Consider the following 24,088-nt stretch of genomic DNA (forward strand, 5'->3'; position numbering starts at 1 on the left):
GCCCGAGGGTTTCTCAAACCGCTTGCGAGAGGAGGAACACCGAGACCAGCGAAGCCACACCGGAGCCGCCATTTGCCAGGAGCGTCCCGGCGGAGGAGCGCGCTGCGGGGTGAGCCCCGGGGGAGGGGGACGGGGGGCACACGGACAAGCTCCCCAGGGACGGAGTTCCCCCTTCCCGCCGTGGGCGGCCACCCCTTCGCGGCAGGCGGCAACCGCCCCCTCTGTGAACAACACACCACAGTGAGGAAGAGGCCGCGGCGGTGCGCGGGGAGCAGCCGGGCCCGGCCCATAACGCTCCCCTCAGCGCCGGCCGCGGCGCTCCCTGCCCCCTCCTGGGCGAGGCTCGCGCGGGGACACGCGGCCACGTGACGAGAAACCGCCATGGCGCGAGGGGCGTGCGCGTGAGGGGCGGGGGGGAAGAGAGGGGAAAAGCGCCCCGCCGCGCGAGGGTTGAGCCGGCACGAGCGTCACGTGACGGCGGCAGCGCCCCCGCCCCCTCCGCCTGCCCCCTCCGCCTCCCCCCTCACGTGACCCGGTTTGTTGTTGTTGCTGCCTCCGCGGGGCGGGTGCCCGCGTGGGCGGCGGCGCAGTCACGTGCCAGGTTTAAATCGCTCCCTGGGGGTGGGGGAGGGGGCTGTGGCGGAGGCGCTGCTGCGCGCTGCAGCCGGGCGGGAGGGGGGCGGCGGTTGCTACTCCAAGATGGCGGACGAGGAGACTCCGCTCCTCCGTCCGCGCGACGGCGGCCCCGGCGGCGCGGCCGAGAGCGCCGAGCCCGCTCTGAAGCGCCAGCGCCTGGACTCGGAAGACGGCGGCTGCGGGCGGGGCGCGGCGCCCGCCCAACGCCCGGACCGGGGCGCGGGGCCGCCGCCCGCCGCCGCTGTGGCGGCGGAGCTGCCGGGCGAGGCGGCGGCCGATGGCGGCGGCCGGGCGGAGGAGGAGGCGGACGAAGAGGCGGCGGCGGCGGCGGTCTGGAGCGGCGCGGACAATAGGGCCGGGCTGCGGGGCCTGCCCCGGGCGGAGCCGCCTCCGCAGCCGCGGCAGCAGGGCCGGGGGGAGGGGGCGGAGGCGGCGCCCGGCGAAGACGCGGCGGAGGCGGCCATTGGCTGCAGGCGGGCGCAGTGTTCAAACGGGGCGGCCGAGGCGCCGGCCCTGCATCCCGGTGAGGACCCCATCCCTCCCCTCCTCCGCTCGGCCCGGCGGGACGGGCCGCGGGCCGGCCCCTCGCGGCCGGGAGCGGGGCGGCCCGGCCGCGCAGCCCGCGGCGGGAGTGGCGGCGGCCGCGGCGGGCTCCCTCCGCCCTGCGCGGGCGCTCGGGGCCGGCTCCGCGCCGGCTCTCCCCGCGGGCGCCTCGCCGCGGCAGCCGCCCGGGCTCTCCCGCCTAGCGATGGCCCCGCGGGCCGTGTCGCTCACGGGGCTGGGGGGGGGGGGGGGGGGCTCGGTGTTCACCTGCCGCAGCCCGGGGCCAGCGCTGGTCCGTGCCGGTCCTGGGGAGGGAGAGCGCCGCAACTAGCGGGTGCTCCGTGCGGGGGTGATCACCGAACACACGCTGTGCTCTTTTCGGCTCCTTAACCATACGTTGAATGCAAACTCGAGCGAGCTGTTGCATCCATTTTTTCTAAACGTAATCAGTTCTAACCAGCCTTGTCAAAGCCTGTTGTTTCTTGTGCTAGGCTTCGTAGGAGATCGACTCGGCCCTCATTTCTGAAAACATTTATTTTACTGTGTTGCTGGCAACAAGTTATTAAAAATGAAAAATCGTAAGCCCTGTTTCCTTTTCACAATTTCTGCCATGATAATTATTTTATTTCTGTTTCTTGGAAGCTTGCACAGAAAGCACAGCAGCGGCAGTCTTGAACAATTCTTTAAATAACTTCAAGTTACAGTCTTGGTTAAGATTTCAGTGACTGCAGCACAAAACTAAACTATAATCTTCTAAAAAGTTTCTTTGCAGATCACGCTTGAAGCATACTGTTTGGGCAGTATCGGTATGAAAGTACCCTGCATTGCGTTATTGAAACAGGTTTTGAGTTTGGCGTTTTTTGTTTTTTAAGGTAGTGCTTTGGAAAGACTTCTTAAAAGGTCTAAGATGCTGCATTCTGCCAGTAAAGTCTTTACATTTTATCCTGGAATGCAGTTAAAGATATTTTACCTTTAACTGCATAGTAAAACTCTACAGAAAATTTCTGCCTGTGCAAAAGCAATCCAAAAGGGAACAGAGCTGTATGGTAAGCTTGGCACAGCCTTGGTAGTTAAAAACTTCATTGAACAGCACAAGAATAAAGCTAATGATCTCTTATCAGTGCCTTATGTGAAGCCTTTTTGCTCAGCTTACTGAGATCCTCGGGCATGTTTTGATGTGGATTGCTTAGTTCTGGCAAGCATTCCCTTTAGTTCTTTGAGGAATCAAATGCATACACAGTGAGTGTTCCAATTTAAACTGTTACTTTAGCCTGCTTGTATCTGTCACAGTGTTTCTTAAATACAAGAGAACGTGACCTGTATATGATGAGTCATCAACAACATAAGCTTTGATTCTTTATACAGTAGACATAAAGGTTGTTTTAGTAAAACTTGCACTTCACACTTACTGATGTGTACTAATCAACTTTTTTCTTCTCCGTAATGCTTTTTGCATAATATGTTCACTGACTTCATGCATAATGAGATGGACGTGAAATGCTGTAAATACATAGATTAATAATAAGAAATACTAATGTCAATGAGCACCTGTGGTCTCAGAAGAACAAGACAGCAAGTACAAAAAGCAAATTTCTGTCCTCTACCTCTTTCCATTCTAATCGGAATAAAGTATTTATGCCAACAAGGGAAAGAACAGGACAACACAATCTCTGAATAAAAAATGATGGTGTTTTGTGGTGTTCTTTATTTAAGAGTAAAGTGAAGTAACCTAGCTAAAATATTGTAGGGGTTTATTTGAATAGAGATTGAAAACTATTGTGGTGATTCTTTAGAGAGCATGGTTCTCCGTTGTTCATAATCTTAGATTTTCAACAAATTAAGCTACAGTTGCTGTGGCTATTTCTAATAAAGCCAATAAAGAAAGTTTAGTAGTCTAAATTCTAATAAGCTGCTCAGGTTAAAATTTAGATTTCCCCTTAAGTGTTAGCTTAGGTTAAAATTTAGATTTCCCCTTAAGTGTTAGCTTAGTAATGCACGCTGTAAGACAAGTATCTCATTCTTCTTTGGACTCCTTCATCTAGATACATGATGAAGTTAGATTGAGTTTCTCTGGCTTAAGGCCATGAGCTGAAGTAACTATGTGGTGCTCTAAGCCAAACCCAGCTGCAGGGTAAAATGGATGAGATAAACTTAGTGAAGGTGGTTCAAGGTAGCACATTTTCTGTCATAACTGAAATCTCATAAAAGTGTGTATGTGGTCACCTGTTGCAGCTGAGCTGCAAGATAACAGCTAACAACATTCTGTAACTTAGTTGCATCCAAATGTGTATTTATGGGTTTCTTTTAAAATGCTGTGCTCTTAAAACCTAGTTCAAAGATTGGTCTATAAATGGTGACCCATTTTCATTTTATCCAATTTCTCAGTGAGCTGAATGAACTGAGAATTGTAAGGGAAAGGAATTTTTAATTGTACTTCTAAAACATTGGATTTTTTTTAAGATACAAAACCCTTAATGCCCAACACTTTATAGAATGAAAATTTCACTAAGGCCAACATCTGGCCCTTTGAAGCCCAGTATTAAAATAGCAAATCCTGCAATAAATCTACTGAAGGCTTGAAAGCATATGTATAAACTCAAAAAAAGTAGAAATTTTCTGTGTCTAAGTGACAAAACTGCCTATTTGTAATTCACTGCCATCAAATTTAAAAACATACAATTTTTGGTTTTGTGATAAATACATATCTGTGCCATTTGGCTCAAGTGTAACCCGTCATTGTTGTGCTGTCTTGCAGATAACTTCCTTTTTAGTGATGAAATCATAGCCAATGGCTTTCACTCCTGTGATAGCGATGAAGATGACAGAGCCTCACATGCAAGTTCTAGTGATTGGACCCCAAGACCACGTATAGGTAGAAGCCTATATAATGTTCTTAGATGGTGTTTGCCTTTGAACAGTTACTTAATTCTTCCCAGTTTTCAAATGATTTCTTCTGTTGCAAAAAAATTGACAGTTACTGCTTTTGAGCAGCTTAGAGTTGTTGACTGTATTCTGTATGTTATTAAGGAGTTTAAAAATGAACCTCTTTAAACTTGCTGTATTTTGATTAAAATTATCAATGTCTTTTTCGTGTAAAAATCCTGCCGTGATCCATATTAAAAGTATACACACAGACTCACTAAACTGAACAGATTTATGGCCTATTTCTAGCCTACTTACTTAGTATAATTCTTTAAGGAACAAGAAGATTTTTCTCGTATGATTTTAGCCAATCTGTAGGGCTCACTGTCCTAAGTTTGGGAATTATTAGTCTGCATATATATTGCATATTAGCAACAGATAAGCATGGCAGTTAGGAACTCAGTAGAAAGTTCTTGCCTCGCACAGAGGCAAGATAACTGCTAAGGTCACTGGTGATTTGTGTGGGACAGTGGCTTCCCAGGTGCAGTGGGGTTGGGACTTTGAGGTCTTTTGTCTTACACAGGGGTGATAATACCACAGCATTCATTTTGCCAGTATTGATAAGAATAGCAGCAAGAAAACACATTATGATAACACAATATTCCACTTAAAATCTGCCCATATGTTGTCTTTCCTGATCCCTCGTTACAGGATCACTGTTGGTACCCTTTGGGTAAATCTGTATAACAATTGTTTTCTTTATATGTATTGTAACTAGCCTTAGTGATAGCTATTTGGGTCCTCTTAGTCAGTTTAGCTTCTTAAGATTTACCTATTTTTCTTCTACCACTCTAATCTCGAGTGTTTCTGCAAAGATTGATTTGATGGCTTTAGGAGGTCATGTCTGAAAGCATTAGTGTCAGATGACTAAAAGAACACAAAAGTCCATGGATTGGTGGGCCCTATTTGTCTCTTTACAGTGATGTTTTATAATATGACTAGAAAGTATATGTATGTTTGTTGTCTCTTCAACTTATTACTGTAAATACCTTACCAAATGTTGGAAAAATACAAATGAAGCCATAAAATGGAGATACATTGTGAAAATCTTGTTGCTAAATAAGTGCACCTCTAAGAGCCATCAAGTTTGCTGTGAACTGGGATTTCTATCTTGACTAACTTTCTATGAAATCCTTCATGGGTTAACATAAAATAATAAAACGTAAGTGAAAACCTTAGCTATACTATCACTTCAGAATTTAGACCAAAACATACAGAGGTTTTGATGAACGAAGCATTAAATTGGATTAATAAAATGGTAGTAGGAAGCATTAATAAATGGGATGATGATCATCATGATCTGAAATACTTGACTCAGTTTTAAATATGTGTATTTTTTTAATTTTCTTAGGTCCCTACACTTTTGTTCAGCAGCATCTCATGTTAGGTACAGACCCACGGACAATTCTGAAAGACCTGCTACCAGAAACAATCCCTCCACCTGAACTGGATGATATGACACTGTGGCAAATTGTTATAAACATTCTTTCAGAACCACCAAAAAGAAAAAAACGAAAAGATATTAATACTATTGATGATGCTGTGAAACTTTTACAAGAATGCAAAAAAATAATGGTCTTGACTGGAGCTGGGGTACGTATTGCTGCAATGACAGTGAGAGAATATACAGACAGTTGGTTAAATACTTACGCAGTGCTTTACAGCATGCAGGTGATGTGACCCTTGCAACGTTTGTAATCAAATAATAGCGCTAGATGGGAAGAGGAGGCACAGCTGTCTGCTAGAATAATGCACGCCGCACGACTGAAGCTTAAGTTGGAAATTACAAGATCTCTCTTCTTATAAGAAAATACTGTTAAACATCTAAACTCTTAAGCAGTTGCTTCCATGCAAAATAGTTAGGAAAAAGATCACATCTACCTGTTCCAGAACATTTTCTATCCTAGTCATTTTTTCATTTGAAACAAAGGTAATGGTTTTTTAAACAGAATGTCAGTGGACCTCTTAAAAGACCTGATGGAGCTAGAGTGACTAGAAGAATAGGAGTCTGAAAAGGAAAAAAAAAGAGTTGCAGGGGGGATTATAAAGAGAGTTTGATTAGATTTCAGTAGACTGAATTTTACATTGAACATGTGCCGCTCTGTGATGGTAATAAGATTACTCACTTTTTTACTACAGACCATTTTTAAACTGGTGTACGTTTGCAGCTTTATAGCTATGTACCAGATCATGGCACAAAAGTCGATCATGTTTTGCTTCTGTTGTTCATACGCAGAGGGTGTGACGCTATTCAGAAGAGTAATGCAAATCAGGTTGTCAGAAAAGCACTGCGACTTCTATTACCCAGTCTTGCTCTTTCTAGAATTGCTATCATACACCTGTTTCTCCTCCTCTTCCCATAGTATTTTGGGGTAATCTGAGACAATAAATTTTAGTCTTTGTTGACTACTGCAATGCTTTGATAAACAATATTTGTTTATCAAAAGTAAGAATCTATTGTTACTGTGTTAGCATGTAAAAAAGAAATAAATATCAACCACCTTGTCCAAGCCTAAGTTGGAAGGTCAATGAACACTTACTAATCAAATTTAATGTAACACTATTTTAAATTTTTGTTCACTTCTTACAAAACTTCCAGTAGTACAAGTAAGTTCTGGTGTCCTGTTACTGCCTGTATAGATCGTTCTAAAGGGGTTTTTTGCCCAGTTGTCAGACTTGTTTCTGTGCTGTTTCTTCTGCTTGTGATTTGGGATTTGTTATATTGGTCCAAAAAAAGGGGGGGGGAAAAAAAAAGAAAAATAAATACAGAGAACCCAGACTGATTTTGTTCTTAATGTCTCTGAGCAGTGTGAGCATACAGAAATGTGGTTTCTCAAATAGTGTGTATCATAGCAAGTCTTTAATAGCGCAATATGTAGTTTTGCTTATTTCAGATTGCAAAAATATATTTCAGGTGTCTGTGTCTTGTGGAATACCTGACTTTAGATCAAGAGATGGCATCTATGCACGCCTTGCTGTAGACTTCCCAGACCTTCCAGATCCTCAAGCAATGTTTGATATAGAATACTTCAGAAAGGATCCCAGGCCATTTTTTAAGTTTGCAAAGGTATGGTTTTCCAACAGTTCTTATCTTGGTCAGTAAAGACAGATAACAATATTAAAATGCATAAATCAGATCTAAAACTGTTAACAAAATAGTATCTGTGTCTTTTTTTATAAACAAGATAGAAAAATATGTTAATATATTGAATTTACTGTAATGAGAGACCTCATTCAGTGGCATAACAACTCTCTCCTCGGGCTGGTCTTTGCAATGTATCAATTTTCTATCCTCAGTGTTACTTCAGTCATTGTATGCAACCACATATTAGCCTTATTAGAAATATTTAGCAACATTCTCTCTTTGTTTTTTTTAAGCTTATTTTTACTGTTCCTGTTATAAGTTCATTATATATACAACCATTCTAGACAGCGTCTCTAATTTCAGGGAGGATAAATAAAAACTTGTAGTTATTTGATCGAGCCTCAATAATCTTAGCTGCTGTTACTTTCTCTGAAAAATGAAAGAATATGAGAAACTTTTGGCCAGCACCTGAGTAACGTAGAAAGCTACATTTGAATTTGATATGCTGTGGCATGCTCTTCAATGTCACACAATACGTGCACATTTTATCACTGTATTTACAGTAAAGAGGACTAAAGCAGTTTCATGCACTAATAAGTTTGTTGTTGTTTCAGGTTTTGATGTAGCTGTCACAAGGATCTGTACATCTTAGAGAATGAAAGCCTTTTTGCAGGGACTGTGTTCACTTAAAAGGGAGAACACAGCAGTTTTTGGAAAGGTGTTAGTGATATTAAACAGTTTAAAAAGCAGGGAGTACATCTCCGAGACAAGAAGGAATTGTAGAAGCTGCAGACATATGTAGAAACAAAAAAACAATTGCATTTAGTCTGCAATTTCCTCAGGACAAAAAAATAAAAAACCAAGATATTATAAGAATTACTACAGGACCAGTAAGGACTTGTGAAAATCAATCACTACTAGTTATGCTCACTCTTCCTTCCCTTCGCTCACAATTTGTACTACTGCTCTATTATGTTACAAAGATTGGAAAAGAAAAATCAATGCATTCTTCAGCTGCTTGGCTTTCTCTGAAAGCCTCCTATCCAGATACTAGCATATTTCAATGCTCATTAGTATACTCAATTCCTTGGTTTTTTAATACTTAAACAAACAAAAACCCCAAAACCCACAGCAAACAAAAAAAAAACTTACTTGAAGCCTGTCTATACACAGGTTTTACTAGAGTAGTCCAAATCCAATTTGGCTGATACTTTTCTACTAAAATAATTTCTCCTCCTTCTCCTTTTCTATCCATCAGCTCAGTTAGAATGTTGACTTCTTACTCCATGAAATCTTAAGTTCCTTTACTTCTAGGAGCAAAGAACGGCCAAGTAAATTTGCAGAGCTCGGTGGCAGAACATGTCTTGCTTTTTCAGACTAAGATATAAAAGCTGTTAGGACCACATGAATATCTAATTGTGTAATAACCTAGTCATAATCTAGGTAATAGGACTATGAGCAATCATTGATCATTGCTGCAGTTTAACTCCAAAGACCCACTTAGCTTCAGAATTATGAGTAACTTGAAATATTTCAGGGAAAAACAAATGCTTTCAAGAAGTCTTTTTTGTTAGTAGTGAGGCTATACGGTAGCTGAAGGCAGAGCTGTCACAAAGATTAATTTAACAGTTCACTGTTGGGCTAGAACTTTTGGTTCAGCTTTAAGTATCTACTGGTAAAGGTAGGCAGCAGCCTCCTCCTTGCTAACTTTCTTTTGGCCAGTGACTCTTGTGCTTTTTCTGTAAAAAGGCCTCACTTTCCCAGGGGAGACTCTAGCCCAGTTGCTGCTGAGTGGTGAGAGAGCGACTGGAGAGCAGAGGGTCTGGAATTCAAGCACCTCCCCTAAATAAGTGCTCCTGAGCAACAGAGTGGTGGTGGTGCTGCTGCTGTCCTCCTTGTCACACAGCAACCAGAGGTACCACCCGGAGTGGTCAACTCTAGACAGAGGTTCCTAGGGTGAAGCTTTCAGCTGGGTGCCCACATTTAATTTTTCCTTTTGGCAGGCTCCTTGTTCACTGTGAGCAAATGTCAAATCATTCTACAAAAGTGCCTACATTTTCTCCCATATACTCTTTAGATATACCTACCTCTTCTACCTTGATCTAATGGAAGGGCTAAGCATCTATCAGGCACAGTGGAATTGCTCTGCTAAGCCATATGGTTTTAACTTGATGACTGCTGTAACTGGCTAAATTGGCAAAGCTGGTCTGAGTACCACCTGTCTTCCCCTTTATATCCAATGCCATTCTGCTCTCTGGGCTTCCATCTTCTAGGAACGGCTGCTGATAATGCTGAGGAGTGAAAACTGCTTATCCCAAACCAAAAGACCAGAATCCAAATTCCTCATGAAATTTTTGTCAGACTGCAGTTAAACCATATATGTTTCTAATAACAAATATTGAGGTTACTTGACACTTACAAAGGAAAAAAAGCTTTCCTATTTCATAATTCTCAAAACCAAAAAAGATATAAACCTCGCTTTTATCCTGTGTGAAGAACAAAATACCAACTTGCATGGAGCAATTCATCCTGGCATGATGGGAAGCTTAGCTGTTGGAAAAAGAGTTGGATCTGAGAGAAATGGCAAAATGCAAAGGGAGCAACAACGTTTAACTGCTGACATAATCATTATTGATAATATTTAGCTCTGTGTGAATTGCTGTAGTTGGAACAATGACATTGTGTATCCATTTACACTTTCTAATGTACTTCTGAATTCCCTAGGAAATCTATCCAGGACAGTTCCAGCCATCTCTCTGTCACAAGTTCATAGCTTTGATGGATAAAGAAGGAAAGCTACTTCGCAACTATACTCAGAACATAGACACATTGGAACAGGTTGCAGGAATCCAAAGGATAATACAGTGTCATGGTTAGTGGTTTTAGTTTCACTTATTTTATGTGTAGGAATGATTTTTACTGGTGCATGTGACAAGGTAATCGTGACTGGAATTAATTTTTCTTTTTTCTTGAATTGGTATCTCTTGGCAACAAATATTCTGCTTTTAAAATGATGAAATTTTTTTTAGGTAGCTCAAGTATTTAAATCTGAAGTGTTTCAAGTGGAAATACAAGAAATTATGCTTGATAAATGGTGGTCTTTGTGTATCAGTGAAGATCCACACCCTGTTCGCACAAGCTCAGACCTTAACTTTTAAAATGTATTTGGTGCTTCTTCATACTCATGTATGAGAACATAGTGTGGAAATCAGTCTTTTCATAGGTCCCCCTCACTGTCTATCAATGAAACGGAGTTTGGCTGTTACCCGATTCTTTATTTAGGTTACATTCCATTGAAATCTTAAAATATCCTGACACTTCAGTGACTTTACCTCATGTATAAAATATTGTGGATTAATCACCAGTTCAGTTGAACTGAAGATCATCTTGTTACACCTTCAGTGTCATACACGTTCTGTAATTATGATACCAAATTAAGTGGAATCTCTTAAATAGTTGCTTGATATGCTTTCCATTTCCAAGGACTTGCAAATGTCAAGCTAAAAGTCCAAGGATTCATTTTTAAGGAAAGGACGCAGAAAATTAGTTCTTAAAGTGCACATTTGGATCATTTAGTAGACTTCTGGCAAATAAATTGTTTAAAAGCAGCGTTGGCATGTTTGTAAGACCTGTCTGTCTAATTCCACTTTTTCCAGGGACCAAACTCATTTGGTTTCCTTATCTACAAAGCTTAGCTCAGTGCCAGATTCGTCAATTTTCTTTTTTCAGACAGAGCAAACATGGTGCTCTGTCATGGTGACCAAACAGCACACAGTAGAATCCTGCCTGTTGAATTACCCAAATCTAGTGCTAGTTTCCATTTGTGCTTAGTGTGTCACGCATTTTCTTTTGGTTGTCATTCCGTATGAGGTATTTATCATGAACTTCTTACATGGTTGTGTTTTTGCGCATCACTGCCACACTCAAGCTTCCCATTTTTTCAGTTGCACACTACAGTAATTAGATTTCAGACCATCTTTAGTGTATGTCCTGTGTAAGTTGATTTTAAATTAAAAAGATTCTTTAAAAACATGCTATGGACTTTGAGATTTTGAGGCCTTCGGAAATTAGCAAAGGTTGTCTTGAGCACATCAAGCTTTATCTGACATACAGTTATGCTGCTCTAACAAATGCTAGTTGACTAACGGTAGTGGCTAAAGAGAAGCTGAAACTCTGTTATGTAAGGGTTCATACTGCTATATTATTCTATCTTTTTTGTCTAGCTGTGGCAATGGCAAGTTAACTGTGAGTGTGCCAAATGACAAGGAACCTTGTAATGACTTGGGGAGTTCATATATGAACCTTGGAACCCATTTCACACTGCAGACCTACAGTAAAGTTGCTACTATAAAAACTACTGTATCCTAGATGCGTTTTCTGAATTTAAAATGGCTATTGCATTCAACCCACCTGTCTGGAATTAGCTCATATTCCTTACCGTTGCTGTAGCTGAACGATCAGAGGCAGTGGCCTGCTGGCTGCACGTGACTCGTGCATGGGGCAGCATAACTTCTTGATCAAGTCCCTCTGACAGTGAAAAATAACTCATATAATAGAGTTGCAAGTAGGTAGCAGCAGATGCCTCAGACAGGGTTAGGTCTGCTAGCCTGACAGACGTGTCCCTAACACACTGTATAAAGGCCTAAATTGTTACTATAAACAAATTATAATGAGCAAATAACTGTCATACTTCCTGGAGTCTTTGGAATCCTTCGAGTTCTGGGAGCTGCAATGCTGAGCAAGCATTTCAGAAGCTGTGCGCTTTCCACGCCAGCAGTGATTAGCAGACCTGAACTGCCAGTTGTTCATAAATGATCTGCTCCAAGTTTTTCTGTGCTTTCACTCTCTTTGTCTTACCCAGATACAATATCCCCAAAGCATATTTTGAAGTACTTAGCCCCAGAATCCCTTCATTTAGCAGTGTAAGTGTTGGTTGGCTGCTGTGCGTAGGTTATGAGCAGAAAACATCTTTGGTTTGGGTGGCTTAAAATAATACTCCAGATAAAGTTTTGGTACCAGAGGTTTTTAGCTGTTCCTGGCTTCTGCAGAGCTTTCAACATCTTAATGGTTAACTTTCTAAAAGTTTCCTTTTGAAGAGAGGCTTTTGTACCCCCCTGTACATTACTCAGTCACAGAGCTTTCTCACTGCCCTTGTATCACCATTATAAATTAGAAAGCTCCAGACCTTTTGCTGTATGAGCGACACATTCCAGTGCAGTCATTTTCTTCATCCCTTGCCCCCCCGCCCCCTGTTTAGGAGAAAATCTATCAATTTTTCTACTTTATTCTTCAGCATTCCGCCAACTTCTAGCATTATTCCTTCCACAGATAAAGGCCTCGCAGGCTTATCTCTCCTGGACATGTGCACACCAAAAGGCTGCTCTAGTTTGCCACAGTGACTTCACACTGTATTTTCGTGTGTATTAGCCACCTGATAAGCTTTCCCTTTACACAGATAGAGACACGAATGCTCTACCAGATACTCGGGCATCACCTTCAGCTGCTTCAAACAGGCCAGTTAGAGCTACCAAGTGGCTGGATGGAGCAACAAACTTAACACGATCTTGCCAAATAATAAACACAGTAGCTAAGCTGGATACCAAGTTCAGAGCAGTATTTAAATTTGAACAATATAGCTGTAACTTCTCACTTCTGCTGAAAAAAACACTACTGCTATTTAGTTGCCTACAGTGAAGTCTTTACCAATGCATTTTCTTAGTTATTTTGCCCTGCAGTTTCTTGAGGTCATGTGGGTTCATGTTCTGCTGCTGCTGTTTGCAGAGCTGTCGGCACTGCTGTGAGTTGTGTAAAGAGGAAAAGAGAAGGTTCGGTTCTCCTCTCCTTGTATGTGCTTTCACAGGTTGGGGGAATGAGAGGACACAGTATAATTTGTGTTGACATGCATGTGATATATCACTAGTCCTAAAACAAGATTTCTGCTGACTAACATCTAGAAGAACTACTTTTAGTACTACAAGTATCTTCTCTTAATTTTACATTACTTTTTAACGACTGATTTTTATAGCACTGCAACATAACAGCCTTTGTGTCAAAACAGCTTGGGCAAAAAGACCAAATGTGAATGACTGAAAAAAACTTATTTCTACCGTACGGGTTTTTCCCCTCAGGTTCCTTTGCAACAGCTTCCTGCCTGATCTGTAAATACAAAGTTGATTGTGAAGTTGTTCGAGGAGATATTTTCAACCAGGTAAAAAAATTTACTTTAACTCACTGCAGCTTTCTAGTAAGTAATTCTCTCTCAAAAAAACCCAAAAAACAAAACACCACGCTTGGATTGCTTAAAAGATCTGCTTTTAAAAGGCTACGTATCTTTGCATGTATTTCATAAAAGTGCCTGTCTGTATTTTAGCATTTCCTCTAGTATTTAAAAGTATACTCAAATACTATAGTGCAAAAATTAGGTAATGGAAAAAAGCAAAACAAAACCATAGAAGTCCATTTTTAATCGCACCTCTGAGAAAAGTAGAGGTTAAAATGGTAAGTAAAAAGTTGAATTTATACCTGTTTTATGTTAATCTGAACTCACAGTCACACTGAGAAAGCATTCTTAGCTATTTATAACATCGGTCGCTCTTTGAGCATTTACCTGTGTTAAAAATATGTTTAAACAGTAGGTGATGCATGGAGAAATTGCTAACTACAGAGCAGCCTCTGAGCAAGGAAGAGGATCAAATGAGATGTGGGACATGGCTTTCTAGGACTTTGAACTATTCCATATTGCGAACTCCCCACACCTGGGTGTGAAATGCCCCAGGGCCAAGGCAGGAGTTAGTTCTGCTCTGTCAGAGCAGATCAACCTTTGGCTTGGCGAGACCCTCTTTGCTCTTCTTCCCTTCTTTTGAAGGAACAGAGATGATGATTCTCTGATCAAAAATATCTTGTTTATACAAATGGAAGGGGACTCTTTTTCTGCAGGCTCATGTTTTTTTGATAAATGCTTAGAGTCCACAGTTGCAACTTTAGATGAGAAACGTGGAAGGGATGGAACTCGATGAAAGCCATTCAGAAGAGATGTTTGAGTTAAAGCTTTAAGAAATGTGAATCTCATAAGCCTGAAGCTTTGTAACGCTGAAATATTGAATGTGAAATCTGGTTTACTTTGCTATTAAGAATATTATTTTTGAGAACTTTTTATCTTACAGATGTTTGCTGCTCCTTTACCTTCAAAGCCAGCTGGTTGGAGTTTAGGTTTTCTTCCTTCTAAACAACCTTCCTAAGCATGTTGTAATTTTCTGTTTTGATTGTTAACGGTCGGGTCTCCTTTTCCTAACAAAACTTTAATCATTGTATGTTCATATGCTGAACCAAACTTCTGCCCCGACGGCCCATCCCTGCTGGTGGTCAGTAATGGAAGCGTGGGGAAGTGGAGAGAAGCAGCCTGTAGCAATACTTCTGCATAACGAGAACAAAGAGGGTTCTTACTCCTGAGATGAGACTGAAGGAGCTTTTTACACTCAATCTCTCAGCGCTAATCTTACAGTACTGTTGCCAGGTATATCTTTCCAGGGCAGGCCCTAGCTGTAAGACTGAATTATTATCATAATGCAAAATAAATATGGTTATTGCCAAATAAAATTTCACACAACAAGAAATAGAGCTATTGAAAGAAAACATATCCTTCCTCCTTTATGCCTGGGGAAAAAAAAATGTTCTATTTGCCATCATTATCTTTATTCCGTAGCCTGCATTTCCCAAACCAGTGCTATGTACTTTCTTTTTCTGTTGCCTCCCTAGAATATAGAAATTGGTTCCTTAGATATCAAAAGAAACCTTTTCTGTACTTATGAAACAAAACACTGTTCATTTCAACAGCGTTGTTCTCTAACAAGTCCTCCTTCACAAAAATGGTTTTGGCACCTGAGTCCCAACAGATAGTCCAGTTTCTAGTCTCTGCTGTCCTCCACTGCATGAAAGTTCAGCTATACATGGCCCCAGGTCCTTAGTTTTCCCTAAAAATGCTACCTTTCCTTTGCTCTGGTCCATCCCCTGATGGTCGTAAGTGCTTCACGAGGAAGTGAGTCTAGCTGGCATCTTTCTGCCAGGATTTCCTGTCAAAATTTTACAGACTTGAGAATTGTTTGAGATCATCTGTTTAGAAAACTACCAATTTCTCGTTGCTGCTCTTCATTCTTTTGCCACTTCCAAGATAACGTGCTAGTTCCCTGTAGCATGATTCTTCCTCTTGGTTGCTGTACACAACTGTCCTTCTGGATGAGAAGCAGCAGCAGTTACAAATCACACATAGAACTTCTGAGTAAAACAATTGTCAGTCACTTCCAAAGAGATCACTTTTACTTTGCTTTTGACTATTTTAGGCAGCTTCAAGAAATAGTGAAAGGGTCTCAGATTTAGGAAGAAAAGGCCCAAGAAATGGAAAACATGGACCAGTTCTTGGATATTCTTAAGCCAACATAATCTTTACTAATCTTGTTTTTGATATACGGATAACTTCAATAGTCCATGAGAAATTCCATTTCTCTTTCATTAGACAAATACATCAGCAGAGGTGGTGGGGTTTTGGGGGTGTGCTGCTTCTGGAGGGAAAGAGGACCCTAGGCAATTGAGTGGCCAATTATCTAGCTTTAACTTCTTGGTATCAATTTCAGCTCTTGGAATAGATCTTCCCCCTTACTGACGACCTTTCTGAGGATTAGCAGAGAAGCTGGTGAGTAGTGTAGTGTTGAAACGCATTTATGGGCCCATTACAGTGACTCAAATGATTTGGATAAGGACATCAGTTGCTCTACAGAGATCCACTAAGTCACAAGTCATTGGACTTTCTGTGAGAAATGATGAAAACAGAGTTAACGTTACTTGGTCTCTTTAAATCAAAAGTTGGAGGTCTTCATTTCATCTTCCTCCTAATACAGAGCAAATTATTTTCCCTCCTTAAGCGTCCAACTGAAAGTGCAAAGGCATCACTAACATCAGCAGAAGAGACAGCAGGGTGAAAAGCTTCAGAAAAGTTTAAGCTGTTTGTGTGTTATGAGCTCTCTTTCTAATGTGTAAGGATCCGAGGAAAAAGTTCAAGATTCATTCTATCCATCTGCTCCTTTTTGGGGAATTCTTTAGTTGGTTTCCCTTTGGCATGGAGTTACTAGACACTCTTTAGCTTGGGTACGTGGCGAAGGTTTTCTCCATACCAATTCCTAGTTCTTGTGCCATATTGCTGCTTATGCATGCCTCCCACAAGGTTTTCTTCAAAGGAGGATTGGATTCTTTGTTGGAAGACTTAAATTTTTGGGAAAGGTCCTGTGACACTAGAGGAAGGCCTTTTAGCTGGGATGTTTTCTCATTTGGAAAGCACTGTCTTTTGTCCTACTGCAGGCATCCATAAACTAGTTCTTTGATTTAAACTTTCTAAGTTCTGTATTATTTTTTCTGCATATGTTCTCTGTACAAGAGGGAGTTGTTACACACTTAAATGTCAGGTTTCGTGTATTTTCCTATTACAATAGGTAATATACATCTCTTTACACCTTTACATAGCACTAATTTGCTTGTGATGACTGCTCTAGGATTGCAGCTACATTTAGCTCCTTAGATTTATTCTGGGGTATCCTGTTTTAACAGTACAGCTGAGAAGACCTGAACTATTTGAAAGAAGAATTGCTCAGTAGTAATTGAAGTATTGTCTGTACACACATGGTTCACCTTCTTGCTTTTCTTCTCTCTGAAGAAGTCTTAAGATAGGAAAGAGTTGAAAGAGGTCCCAAAGATCAGAAAATCCTCTGGTTTCAGGAGGAAAGGGAGCCTACTTCTCCACAAACGTAACTCTCGTCCACTTTTTTTAGTGAACAAGGATTCTGCTCTGTTTTTGGAGGAACTGGAAAAGTTTAAAATGGAGACCAAACGAGTTCTTTCCTGTGTTCTTGTCCCGTATGCTTTTTGCTAGCTACCTGCTACAGTGCCACGTTGCTTTATGTGTATAACACACATACCCTTTTGGAGGAGAGGAGAAAGTAGAGAGGTAAAGCTCTACAATATACTCTTTGATTAGGAAGGGTTTTATATCAGGTCCTATAATGGAAACTGATGGCAAAATCTAAGTTTGTGCTCTGATTAAACCAAGAAAAATATATTCCTATCAAATAGGAGGCAATTACTTATTGGTGCTGAGCATGACTTCTAGACTTTGGCTTAGTTGTCAGGTAAGAACTGCGCTGCAGATCTGTGTGGTTTCTCCCTTTTGACTTAAGAGGACTCCCTCTTTATTCCTGCTGTAGTTTTATTTCTGTGTGCAGTTGCTGCAGGCTAGAGTAAGAACTGTACTTGTCTGTATATCCACAGAAAAATGAAATGAGGGAATATCACTGAACCTTCCTTGTCTTTTGCCAAAATAAGTCACTGTGAATTGCTAAAATCTCAGGTTTTCAAGGGCGCAGCCTTGAATTGTAGTAATAGAAGCTGTTCTAATGCAGGTTGTACCTAGATGTCCCAGATGTCCACCTGATGAACCGCTCGCTATCATGAAGCCAGACATAGTGTTCTTTGGAGAGAACTTACCTGAGCAGTTCCATCGCGCCATGAAGTACGACAAAAATGAAGTTGATCTCCTTATTGTCATTGGATCTTCACTGAAAGTAAGACCAGTAGCATTGATTCCAAGTAAGTGACTACCTCTGGTAATAGTTTCTTCCAAAAATTTGGATCAAAAGTGAAATTCTTAGTTAAGAGCTCTAAGAAATGCTTTTGGCTTGATTCAGTGAAGAAACTAGATGAGGCATCTAGTTTTCTAAGATGAAAACTGATTGCCTATGGAAAGCTGAAAGGCTTTCTTTTCATGGAGAAAGTAACAAATGTAAGCACTTTTTCTACACTCCAGGCAGATCTCAAGGTAATGAAATGATAATCTGAAAAACTACTCTCCTAAAACTTGAATGACTTTATTCCGAGATTCAAGTCATTTCTCTCCCTGCTTGCAATATGCTTTCAGAGTTACTTGAAAGATTTAGAAAGGAATCATCTTTAAAAAGATAAATGTAGTATCAAAAAATCAGATCAAGTACATCAGATGTCTAAGTTGTAGCTTAAAGTCAGTACTTAATACTAAATGATACACAGTGGGCACTATACCGTGTGTCACCATTTGGATCCTTAGCTTTTAAAAGTGATATGGAAAAATATCTCTGCTAATATATGTTATAGAAAAATGCCTTTCAGGAAGGCTGAGAAAATACCATGACAGGTGATTTATTTGCCTACTGAGTGCAAGAATTACTGGTACTAAAGAGATTCTCTTCATGTGAAAGCCTTAGAAGGACAGATGCTTAGCATCTGCTATTAACTGGGAACAATACCACATCCATGGCCTTTGTGGTAACATCCTCTTCGCTATACAAGAGGCAGAGCCTAGTGTTTCGGCTGATGGGAAATGCCTAAGGACTGGAACGTTAGGATCCACTACACAAACCATTGCTCTTTCTGTGCCCTAGCACTGGGTTTCATTAGTTGGTTATCTGAGGAATCCATGCTAGGTTACCAAACCGGTGGGTTTTGGAAGCCGAAATGTCAGAAATGGGTTGAGCAACCCTGTACAGTGTAGATTGTACCTGGAAACATTTTGACCTAATTAAGGGGATGTCATTTCCCAGCAGTATATTCTTCCTGTGCATTTAAGTACATAAAATGAATGCACAAAATAAACATAATTCTTCTAAGAGATTATAGCACTAATTTTAGTAATCTTTTTAACGCATGACCAAACATTGCTGTAGTCGGTATTTCTGTGCATGTGTTTTTCAGTGGTTGAGTAGAGGAACACTTTTTACTGGAAAAAACGGGGGAAAAAAGTCTAGATAGGTTACAGTAGGCACAGCACCTCCAACTGCTGTTGTTAAATTTGGGATTTGCTTGTCTTCTTCCTGATCTGTCTGTTTTGTGTGAAGTGAAGGTGTGAAGAGAAGTCTGAGGAATCAAGCTTTCTAGGTAGATCTCTGCTGAAAGTAAAACTGAAGTGACTACCTTTAAATTCTCCTTTCTATATATAGGTTCCATCCCCCATGAAGTGCCTCAGATCTTAATTAATAGGGAACCTTTGCCTCATCTACACTTTGACGTGGAGCTTCTTGGAGACTGTGATGTTATTATTAATGAATTATGTCAAAGGCTAGGTAGCGAATATACAAAACTTTGCTACAACTCGGTAAAACTTTCAGAAATAACAGAAAAGCCTCCACGAACGCACAAGGAGCTTGAAATGCACTCATCTGAGCTACCGCCTACCCCTTTAAACATTTCAGAAGACTCTAGTTCACCAGAAGGAATGACTCCACCAGATACTTCGGTGGTGTCTTCAGAACACCCAGCTGAAAGTAAGGTAGAAAACTGTGATCCTGCCTCGGAAACTAAAGGGACCTGCGCAGAGGAGAAGCTTCAGGACACACAGACGTCGTCAGAAAACCCTGAAAATCCTACTAGTGAACTAATGAACTCTGAAACAATGAAGGAAAATGGATCTAACAACGGAGAAAATAAAGAAAAAAATGAAATATTGAAGAAGTGCTGGGTAAACAGATCTGCAAAAGAACAGATTAGCAAAAGGCTGGATGGTGAGTGTTAACTCATTTCAGTATTTTGCATTTTTTGGCTGCAGTCTTTATTCTAGACTTACGTTAAAGCAATAAGTAAGTTACCCTTGAGGGAATCAGTGGGTTTTGGTGGTTATTTTTGTTCAGACAAGTGTCTATGTAACTCATCATTGTATCGTTTATTTCTTGTGGAGAAGCCGATAGGAAATTTTTTTGTAATTCATAATAGGTTTTATAATGAGTGGTTACATTCTCCCTAGAAAGATCAAAGTTTAGGAAGTTGAAGGTAGGTATCAAAAAATAAATCAGTTTCTAACATTTCCAAATGCATTTTCAGAAAAATTAGTTTGATCCTGAGGTGTTAAGAAGCTGGTCACACTAGGTCATAATTTGGTATGGCAGTAGAACTGAAAGATGAAGTCATGATAGGACTTGAAAGGCAAATCTCAGAGCTGGAGCCAGGCACATTTTGAAGGAAACTTCCCAAGAAGCCTTCCAGTAAGCAGTCTCTTAACTGATGTAAGGAGTTATCACACTAGAAAATCAGTGTGAATGAAGAACCAGGTATTAAATTGCAACTTTCTAAAGCAAAGGCTGTTGTAAACTTTGTGAGTTACTCTGTGCGGTGGGTTCCAGTTCTCTTACAAGTAATGGAAGTCTAGCTGCAAACACGTGTACCAGTGAAAAAAGCTGCTGAACATTAAAGCTTAAGTGCTCTTGCATGTCAGAGGGAGCGGGCAGAAAGAATGCTGAGCTTTCCAGTGAAGCATTTGGTTTGTGCTTCATAATAAATACACGTACATTGAAATAAATGCATTTCTAATGTAATCTGATTTGTCAGTTAAGTTTCACTGTTGAAAATACATATATGCAGGTACCTTCTAACCAGAAGTCTGCAAGATCTTGTGTGAATCATTTATTTTAGCCTTCTATTGACTTCTGAAATTCTGTTTCAGGTACTCAGTATCTATTTTTACCACCAAATCGCTATATTTTCCATGGTGCTGAGGTATACTCAGATTCTGAAGATGATATCATATCTTCTAGCTCTTGCGGGAGTAGTAGCGAAAGCGGTTCATGTCGTAGTCAGAGCTTAGATGTGGAGGACGAGAGTGAGATCGAAGAGTTTTACAATGGCATAGAGGATGAGGATGCTCCTGAAAGGGAAGAGGAACCTGGATTCGGGGAAGATGGAGTTGAACAAGATGAATCGGCAGCTGATGAATCAGCTTATACAAATGAAGCTGCAGGGACTGATCATCCAAGCAACAAGTTGTAAAGTGATCACTGACTGGTTACAGGAACTTTCCACCAGCATTAGGAGCTTTGGCATGTCAGAATGAATGTTTACGTCTGAATTTAGAGCAACAAAAACATAAGGATGTAGTGTTTATAAATAACTAAAACAGATTTTCATGCTTAGTTTTTTACCTTTTTCAATAAAATTCTATTACTGCGCACTCAACACTAACTCATCTTTTTTTTTAAGGTACTAGGACTATCTAAACAATTGTCACGATGTTCACTTTTAAGTTCATCTGTCTGATCAGGCATCCATGTATATAATACATATTTTTGCTTAATGAATTTCAGCTTATATTATTTTTAAACAGTTTTGAAAAAGCCATTGGAATGTTAAACTAATATAAAGGGAACAGCTAATTTAGACCAAAGAATGGTATTTTCACACCTCTTGCTTTGTAACAGTTTGGTTTATTTAAAACCTTCTTATGCTTCTGCTAAACCTTTCATTCTCGCCTAGTCTGTCATTAAACACTGGCATTTTCTAAGACCTACTGTGGCAGCTAATTTTTTGCTTTAACAGTTACTTTGTATGTTTGAGACATACTTAAATGTGAGTAGATAGTTAAATGGAAACAAGACAGCGAGCACTTGAGAAAGCCTACGGTTTTTAGACTGATCAAGAAGTGCTGTGAAAATGCGTAGGTTACTGAGTTTAATACTTCCTGTGGACATGAAGCGATGTTGACGTTGGCTCCTTAGCAGTTCTAATACTGGCATTTTAAACAAAATGGATCCCCTACGGTAGAAGTTTTTCACGTTGTATACAAAAGTCAAATATAGTGCAGCTTGCATTAAAAATAGCATCTGATAAATTGCCAAGGCTCTAATGTGGAAGCTAGGCTGAGTTCAGAACAGTGTTTCTACCGGCATGTGAGAAGGCGCAAGAAAATAAGCTCTTCCTTTATACTTCGTGATGCAACAAAACCAGGAGAGACTAACTCAAATACCGAGAGCCTCTGCTTACACTGCTGAGTGGCTAAAACACAGATGAATAACCTAACCTGGAAGCACGCTGTTTTGAGGTCATGCCTCAGGTCGGGAAAGTAATTTTCCACCTGCTAGCTCTACCTTGCATATTAAAAGCAAAGCAGCTACTCAAATTATTACATTGTATATTCAAGTGCTAGGCTGCCTTAAAACTGGATGTTGCAAATGTTCAAGTGCGGATTGTTTCCAAGCCTTCAGAAGTATTTTGTAAATTGCACAGTGCAGTAGTAAGTGAAACAGCATTTTTCTATAAACCACTTTTTCAACATTGGCCCAAATGAACTCTACGATGTAGATTATTCATATACTTTGCTTTAATATTTATTACATTTTGGAAGATGTATAGTAGCTGTTCTTTGAACATAAGATACATCAGTTAATAAATATTTAAGAACAGCCTCCTGTATTCATCAGAAAATGTTGGCATGGTGTCTCATTGTCCAAATTTAATACAGCTCTTATTTGGCTACACTAAAGAATGCAATATGTTTAGTTTTCACTTGCATGTCACAATGTATTAGTTTGTGCTATAGGAGATATTTTAAATTGAAATACTTTGTTTTAAATTATTTTTACAGTGAGGATTGTTTTCTGCTCTTTTATATTGTATATAGTGTCTTTTATGTAATCTACTGGCATATGTTTTGTAGAAGACTGTTTAAAATGACTGGCTATCTTCCTGCAACTTTTGAAATACAAACCCAGTGTTTTATACTCGTACACTCTGTTCTAAAGCCTATTAAAATTGTCATTTGATTTCTGGTTTCTGTTAATTTCTAGTTAGATCTTAAAAACTTCACAAAAGATGCCCTATAAAGTAAGTCAAGGTATACCCTAGCTAATGTAAGGCATTATATATAGTAAATTGCTTTTTTCCATCTGCCCGCTTGGGGGGGGGGGGGGGAAAGCCTGAATGAAGCTACTCTGCACTGTCTTTGGTAAAATAACCTCCTAAACCAGAATGCAGTGTGGTCCTTCAGAAAAGTACTTTTCTCCTTTCAAGCCCTATGTTAACTTCAGATGTATTTGCTGAACCAGAGTGTTTGTTTATTTCTGCTGCTGTTCCAGTACCTTGCAGCTCTGCCGCCCTTTCTCTACCCAGCCCACAGCTCCCTTGATGTTTGGCACTTGCTGCTTCCACCCCAACCCTGAACAGCCACATCCAGGAGAAGCTTCCTGTAAGGAAGCTGCACCACGCAGGAGTTCGGGGCACGTTTTGGCATCGCACACACAAATATTTCACTTGTGTTTTGTCTACACGCAGGTAACGCTGACAGGTGAAGCCTGCGTTTCCCTCTGGGCAGTGGTCTCACCTGCCCAGCACAGCCGCAGATGAAGCCCAGCTGCAGAGAGCCCTGGGTGGGTCAGTCTTTGGCTTGTCCCGTGGCTTCCTGGGGGCTACGGCTGTCCTGATCCCCTGCATACTGCAAAGATCCGCTCCTCTTGGCCCTCAAAGGCCAGGACCCAGTTTAATTGGTTTTCCACTACGTAACACCTTACTATTTTGATGATTCCACTGTACTTCTGAACCACCATCCCTCAAATATAAATTACATTTGTATTAGGCAAAAAAAATTGTTTCTAGAACTCACACAGCTGAGACATGAAATAAAGTATGAAAAATACTACGAATTTTTTACACAGATGTCTCCCTATCAATTGCTTATTACTCTGAAAGGACTTGAAAACATTTTTCCTCTAGAATAAGACAGCTGCACCTTTTTCTACATCTAGATGAAGAAGTTCTGCTTTTTGTTCTTTCTTGCATCTTTGCCAATATTATTTGAACAGAAGAGGAACCCCAAACTATCATGTGTCGCCTTATTCCTCCATTTCACACACTATCCTTTCCCTGTAGTGAAGATGTCATCTTTAAAGATAGATAGTTTAAAACAATCATAAGGCAAACGATGGGGATGAGGAAACATTTGCTATCACAGCTCTTTGTTATTCGTAAGTATTCAGCGTCTTACATGAAATTCGTCTGGAAGCATGGAAGAGCGTGCACAGTTCCAGCTGTAATTTGTACAGTCTCAAAAAGGGAGATCACTTATTTTTC

General features: G+C 40.7%; 1 protein-coding gene across 1 annotated transcript; it reads left to right on the forward strand.

Annotated features, from left to right (window-relative positions):
• Nucleotides 1-699: 699 nt before the first annotated feature.
• SIRT1 (sirtuin 1) lies at nucleotides 700-22,779 on the forward strand. Its single transcript, XM_050898637.1, has 9 exons — nucleotides 700-1,159; nucleotides 3,935-4,051; nucleotides 5,453-5,694; nucleotides 7,016-7,168; nucleotides 9,911-10,058; nucleotides 13,315-13,394; nucleotides 17,629-17,815; nucleotides 19,198-19,758; nucleotides 20,694-22,779. The coding sequence occupies exons 1-9, from the start codon at nucleotides 700-702 to the stop codon at nucleotides 21,014-21,016; spliced, it is 2,271 nt and encodes a 756-aa protein (XP_050754594.1). The 3' UTR covers nucleotides 21,017-22,779.
• Nucleotides 22,780-24,088: the final 1,309 nt, after the last annotated feature.

The sequence above is a fragment of the Gymnogyps californianus genome, chromosome 6 (assembly GCF_018139145.2).
Source record: "Gymnogyps californianus isolate 813 chromosome 6, ASM1813914v2, whole genome shotgun sequence".
Lineage (NCBI taxonomy): Eukaryota > Metazoa > Chordata > Aves > Accipitriformes > Cathartidae > Gymnogyps > Gymnogyps californianus.

Coding starts and splice junctions, on each gene's coding strand:
- SIRT1 (XM_050898637.1), top strand. CDS start 700: ATGGCGGACGAGGAGACTCCGCTCCTCCGTCCGCGCGACGGCGGCCCC. Junction 4,052..5,452: donor GACCCCAAGACCACGTATAG/GTAGAAGCCTAT, acceptor TAATTTTCTTAG/GTCCCTACACTTTTGTTCAG. Junction 13,395..17,628: donor GAGGAGATATTTTCAACCAG/GTAAAAAAATTT, acceptor GTTCTAATGCAG/GTTGTACCTAGATGTCCCAG.